The sequence below is a fragment of the Crocuta crocuta genome, unplaced genomic scaffold (genome assembly GCF_008692635.1).
Source record: "Crocuta crocuta isolate KB4526 unplaced genomic scaffold, BGI_CrCroc_1.0 scaffold140, whole genome shotgun sequence".
NCBI lineage: Eukaryota > Metazoa > Chordata > Mammalia > Carnivora > Hyaenidae > Crocuta > Crocuta crocuta.
The window spans coordinates 9454780-9461177 of NW_027527775.1; the positions used below are offsets into that span (position 1 = coordinate 9454780).

The following is a 6398-nucleotide window of genomic DNA, read 5'->3' on the forward strand; positions in this document are numbered from 1 at the left end:
ATTTTACAACCACTAGAATGGCTATAATGAAACAGACAAGAAATAACAAATCTTAACAAGAATGAAAAAAAATAGAACCCTCATGTATTGATGGTAAGAATGTAAAATGGTACAGCTATTTTAGTAACTTCTTAAAAAGTTAAAAATAGGGGCGCCTAGGTGGCTCAGTTGGTTAAGCATCTGACTTCAGCTCAGGTCATGATCTCATGGTTTGTGGGTTTGAGCCCCGAGTTGGGCTCTGTGCTGACAGCCAGCTCAGAGCCTGGAGCCTGTTTCAGATTCCGTGTCTCCCTCTCTCTCTGACCCTCCCCTGCTCATGCTGTCTCTCTCTCAGAAATTTAAAACAAAACAAAAAAAAAAAGTTAAACATAAATTTACCACGTGACTCAGGAGATTCTGCTCTTAGGTCCTCTATCCAAGAGAAAAAAACAAAAACAAGTCCACATAAAAGCTTGTACATCAATGTTCATAGCAGCACTATTTATAATAGCCAATAATTGGAAATAACCCAAATGTCCATTAACTGATGAACAGATAAACAAACCGCAGTACACCCATACAATGGTTTACTCTTCAGCAATAAAACGGAATCAAGTACTAATACAATTCATGCTATCAATCAAGTACAATTCATGCTACAGATGGATGAATCCTGGACAAAATATCAGGAAGCTGAATGCCACAACAAATAAAAAGGATTATATACTAAGTAGGATTTATTCCAAGAATAAAATCAGCAAAGCTGATTTTATCTGAAAAATCAATAAATGTAATATGCCATGTTAAAACAAAAAGAACATTATCATCTCAATAAATGCTAAGTAGAAGAAGCCACACACTACAGGCCACTTGTACAATTCCATTTATATGAAATGTCCAGAAAAGGTAAATATATAGAGAAAGGAAGCTATTGGTTATCTGGGTCTAGGGTGGGAACAAGAAGAGAATGGGCACAAAGGATCTTATGGGGGTGATAGAAATGTTCTAAAATTGAATTACATCAATAGTTGCACAATTCTCTAAATTTCCTAAAAATATTTTATTTTATTTATTTATTTTTTTTTAATTCTAGGAGAGAGAGAGAGAGACAGTGTGAGCAGTGTAGGGTCAGAGAGAGAGGGAGACACAGACTCTGAAATAGGCTCCAGGCTCTGAGCTGGCAGTCAGCACAGAGCCCGACGCGGGGCTTGAACCCACGAACCACAAGATCATGACCTAAGCGAAAGTCGGACGCTTAACCGACTAAGCCACCCAGGCGCCCCAAAATATTTTAATTATACATTTAAAATGAGTGAAATAGGGGCGCCTGGGTGGCTTGGTCAGTTAAGCAATCCAACTTCAGCTCAGATCATGATCTCACAGTCCATGAGCTCGAGCCCCACGTCAGGCTCTGTACAGACAGCTCAGAGCCTGGAGCCTACTTCAGATCCTGTGTTTCTCTCTGCCCCTCCCCCGCTAGCATGCGCGCGCGCTCTCTCTCTCTCTCAAAAATAAAATAAAAAAATTAAAAAAATTTTTTTAATAAAATGAGTGAATTATATGGTATATAAATTAAACTTCAAAGTTATTTTCTGAAAAGATAATAACCTAAATTCTAACTACAACACAAGACTATTAACATCTTAAGCAATACACTCTCTTATCATTGCATAACGTTGAACTAAAAAATGAACTTGCTGGGGTGCCAGTTAAGTGTCCAACTTTTGATTTCGGCTCCAGTCATGATGTTACAGTTCATGCCTGGGATTCTCTCTCTCTCCCTCTTCCCCCAGTGAACAAGTGCATGCACTTTCTCTCTCAAAAAAAAAAAAAAACCTTAAAAAATGAACTTGCCATGATTCAATGGTTTCTTAAAAAATAAAAACAGTCCTAACAATCAATTTTACTGACCAGAATTTTGTTTAGAGCCTGATGATCCTCCATGTTCTAGCTTTGCTTTCTTCTTCTTTGATGATGACGATGACTCAGAAGATACTGAACGTTTTTCTACTACAGGAGTGGAGAGAGCTCGTTTTTTGAACAGCTCCCGTTCTCTCAACAGGCTTGGATCCATAATTCTGCAAAGATAAAAGTAAGTATCTTCAATACTGATTCATTCAAATCTATAGGCCAATCCACAGATCCCAAAAAGAATTACTTCCAAACAAAATTATCTTTTATTGTAAGTTCTCCAGCACTTGTTTTAATTCACTTATTCACTTAAAAATCTTTAATTAGTGCCAAGCACTGTGCTAGGCACAGAGAAATAGAATTGGGCTCTAAAGCTCTAGAACTGCATTGTCCAATATGATACCCACTAGTCACACGTGCTTATAGAATACTTGAAATGGGGCTAGAGTTGAGATGTACACAGTAGATTTAAAAGATGTAGCACAAACAGAAGAACTTTTAAAATTACTGATGAGATTTTTTTTTTTAACTTCATTTATGTATTTTGAGAGAGAGAGAGAGCGAGAGCACGCACATGAGCAGGGGATGGGCATGGAGAGAGGAAGAGAGAGAATCTCCGTGTTGACAGCACAGAGCCTGACACAGGGCTCAATCTCATAGAACCCAGAGATCAGGACCTGAGCTGAAATCAAGAGCTGGACACTTAACCTACTAAGCCACCCAGACACCCTTCTGATGAGATGTTTTAGATTTATTACATGTTGGTGTGATAATATTTTAGATATCCTAGGTTAAATAAAATATTGAAACTAATTTCCCTCAACCATGTGTTCATCTCAATAAATGCAGAAGAAAGTACTTGGCAAAATAGAAAATCTGTTCAGGATAAAAACTCTCAACAAAGTGGGTTTAGAGGGAACATATCTCAACATAACATAATAAAGGTCAAAATGAAAAACTCAAAGCTAACATCATCCTCAATGGTAAAAGTGAGAACTTTTTCTCCAAGATCAAGAACAAGACAAGGATGTCTTACTCTCACCAGTTTTATTTAACACAGCAGTGGAAGTTCTAGATGAAGGAAACAGACAAGAAAAATAAAAAGCACCCAAACTTGTAATGAACATGTGAAACTGTCACTATTTCCAGAAGACATGATACTATATACAGAAAACCATAAAGACTCCAGCAAAAAATTAGTAAGTGAATTCAGTGTAGTTGCAGGATACAAAATTAACATACAGAAATCTGTTCTGTTCCTATACACTAACAACAAATGAGCAGAAAGGGAAATTAAGAAAACAATCCCATTTACAACTGCACCAAAAAGAATTAAATAACCAGGAATAAATTTAATCAAGGAGATCAAAGACCTACATACACTCTGAAAACTACTGAACACTGATGAAAGAAACTAAAGATGAAACAAATAGATATTCTATGTTCATGGATTAAAAGAATATCGTTAAAATGTCCTTACTACCCAAAGCAATTTTCAGATTCAATGCAATCCCAATTAAAACACCAACAGCATTTTTCACAGAACTAGAAAATCCTAAAATCTGTACAGAACCACAAAAGACCCTGAATAGCCAAAAGAATCTTGAAAAAGAAACACAGAAACAGTGGAGGTATCATGATCCCAGATATCAAGATATACTACAAAGCTACAGTAATCAAACAGTATGGTGCTGACACAAAAAGAGACACATAGATCAACAGAACAGAAGAGAGAGACCAAAAATAAGCTGACTCTTACTAGTCAACAACTTCATGACAGAGGAGGCAAGAAAATACAATGGGAAAAAGAATCTTAAACAAATGGTGTTGGGAAAACTGGACTGCTATAGGCAAAAAAGAAACTGAACCACTTTCTTACACCATACACGAAAATAAACTCAAAATGGATTAAAGACCAAACGTGAGATCTAAAACCTTAAACTCCTAAAAAAATACAGATGGGGCGCTTGGGTGGCTCAGTTGGTTAAGCGTCCGACTTCAGCTCAGGTCATGATCTCACGGTTCGTGGGTTCGAGCCCCACGTCAGGCTCTGTGCTGACAGCTAGCTCAGAGCCTGGAGCCTGTTTCAGATTCTGTGCCTCCCTTTCTCTCTGACCCTCCCCTGCTCACGCTGTCTCTCTCAAAAATAAATAAAACATTAAAAAAAATAAGAAAATACAGACAGTAATCTGTCGGACACTGGCCTTAGCAACACTTTTCTAGATATGTCTCCTCAGGCAAGGGAAACAAAAGCAAAAATAAACTATTGGGGCTTCATCAAAACAAAAGGCTTGTGAACAGTAAAGGAAACCATCAACAAAAGAAAAAGCCTACTGAATGGGAGAAGATCTTGCAAATGATGTATCTGATAAGGGATTAATATCCAAAATATATAAAGAACTTATATAATCTAACACACACACAAAAAAAAAACCCACCCACAAACAATTCAATTAAAGATGCCTAGAGGGCCTGAACAGACATTTTTCAAAGATGACATACAAATGGGCAACAGACACATGAAGAGATGCTTAACATTACTAATCATCAGGGAAATGCAAATCAAAACCACAATAAGATATCACCTCACACCAATCAGAATGGCTGTTATAAAAAAGACAAGAAATAACAAGTGCTGACAAGGATGTGGAGAAAAGGCAACCCTCACGCACTGCCAGCGGGAATGCAAACTGGTGCAGCCATTGTGGACTATACGTATTTATACATATGTGTCTACACACACACATATAGGTGTCTACACACACATATATATGTATACACACACACATATGTGTCTACACACACATATATATGTATACACACACACACACACACACACAATGGAATATCATCCATAAAAAAGAATGAGATCTTGCCGTCTGAGACAACAAGGTAGACCTAGAGGGTACTGTACTAAGCAAAATAAGCAGAGAGACAAATACTATATGATTTCATTTATACATGTCATCTAAAAAAACAAAACAAATAGACAAATACAGAGAACAAGCTGGCTGTTGCCAGAGGTTGCCAGAGGGGAGGTTAGTGGGGGGATGGGCAAAATAGGTTAAAGGGTATAAAAAGGTATAAACTTCCAGTTATTTTTTTTTTCAAACTTCCAGTTATAAAATAAGTATGTCACGGAGATGAAAAGTACAGCATTAGGGAATATACTCAATGCAATAATACTGCATGGTAACAAATGGTGGCTACACTTATCACAGAAAGCATTGAGTAATGTATATAACTGTTGAATCAGTACGTTGTACGCCTAGGGACACCCAGGTGGCTCAGTCAGTTCAGCATCCAACTCTTGGTTTCACCTCAGGTCATGATCTCATGGTTTCATGGGTTCGAGTCCCACATCAGGATCTGTGCTGGCAGGATGGAGCCTGCTTGGGATTCTCTCTCCTCCTCCTCTTCCCACTCATGCTGTCTCTCTCAAATAAATAATAAAGTAAAATAAAAACTTTAAAAAATATGTTGTACACCTAAAACTAACACTGTATGTCAATTATACTTTAATAATAAAAAATAAAGTATAAAATTTTAAAAATTAAAACATTTTATGGGCTACCAGTCAGTTAAGCATCCAACTCTTGTTTTCGGTTCAAGTCATGGTCTTACTGTTGGTAAGTTCAAGCCTGGATCAGCTCTGCACTAACCATGTGGAGGCTGCTTGGGATTCTCTCCTCTCTCTTCTCCTCCCCTGCAAGCATAAGCACGCTCTCTCCCTCTCTCTCAAAATAAACGTTTTTTAAAAAATAAAATTTTAAACTACATGTGTGGCACTCATTTGCAGCTCTCACTGTATTTCTATTGGACAACACTGCTTTAGAAACATCAGACTACTATGCAAAAATTAGGAGGCAGATACAGGTTCACTGAAAAAAAATCATCATTTTACTTATAAATGAAAAGCTGTCTTTTAAAACTGGTGAACTCTCGGGGCACCTGAGTGGCTCAGTGGGTTGAGCATCCGACTCTTGATTTCGGCTCAGGTCATGACCCCAGAGTTGTGGGATCAAGCTGAGTCACGCTCTGTGCTGATAGTGGAAGCTGTTTACGATTCTTTCTCTTTCTCTCTCTCCCTCCGCCCCCTCTGCCCCACTCCACTGCTTGCTCACTCTCAAAAAAAAAGGGGAGCCTGGATGGCTCAGTTGGCTAAGCATCTGACTTGATTTCCGCTAAGGTCATGATCGTCACAGTTCTCGAGTTCAAGCCCCACATCAGGCTCTGTGCTGACAGCGCAGATTCTGTCTTCTTCTCTCTGTGCCCAATCCTGCCTGTGCTAACAAATAAACATTTAAAAAATAATAATGATAAAGAAATTTTAAAAATTAAAATTAAAAAAGACCTGGTGAACTCTCTATCATTAAGTGATAAAAAGGCTGGATTTATAATGTGTTAGAAATATAAACAGAAAATTCCTGATTTAGAGGGAGGTAAGAGTAGACCTCTTTTGTTCCCCACACCCCCACCCCCACCCCCATTCTTATTTTCCAGAACCC

At 38.0% G+C, this 6398-nt stretch overlaps 1 protein-coding gene across 1 annotated transcript in view; it reads right to left on the minus strand.

Moving 5' to 3' along the window:
• The window catches only part of GTF2E2 (general transcription factor IIE subunit 2), a 68372-nt gene extending 66318 nt beyond the window's left edge, over positions 1–2054 (minus strand). The window contains exon 1 of the mRNA XM_077772981.1: positions 1891–2054. Coding sequence (XP_077629107.1) covers positions 1891–2053 — 163 coding nt within the window. The 5' untranslated portion in view covers position 2054. The remainder of the gene's footprint in view (positions 1–1890) is intronic.
• Between the last annotated feature and the right edge of the window lie 4344 nt (positions 2055–6398).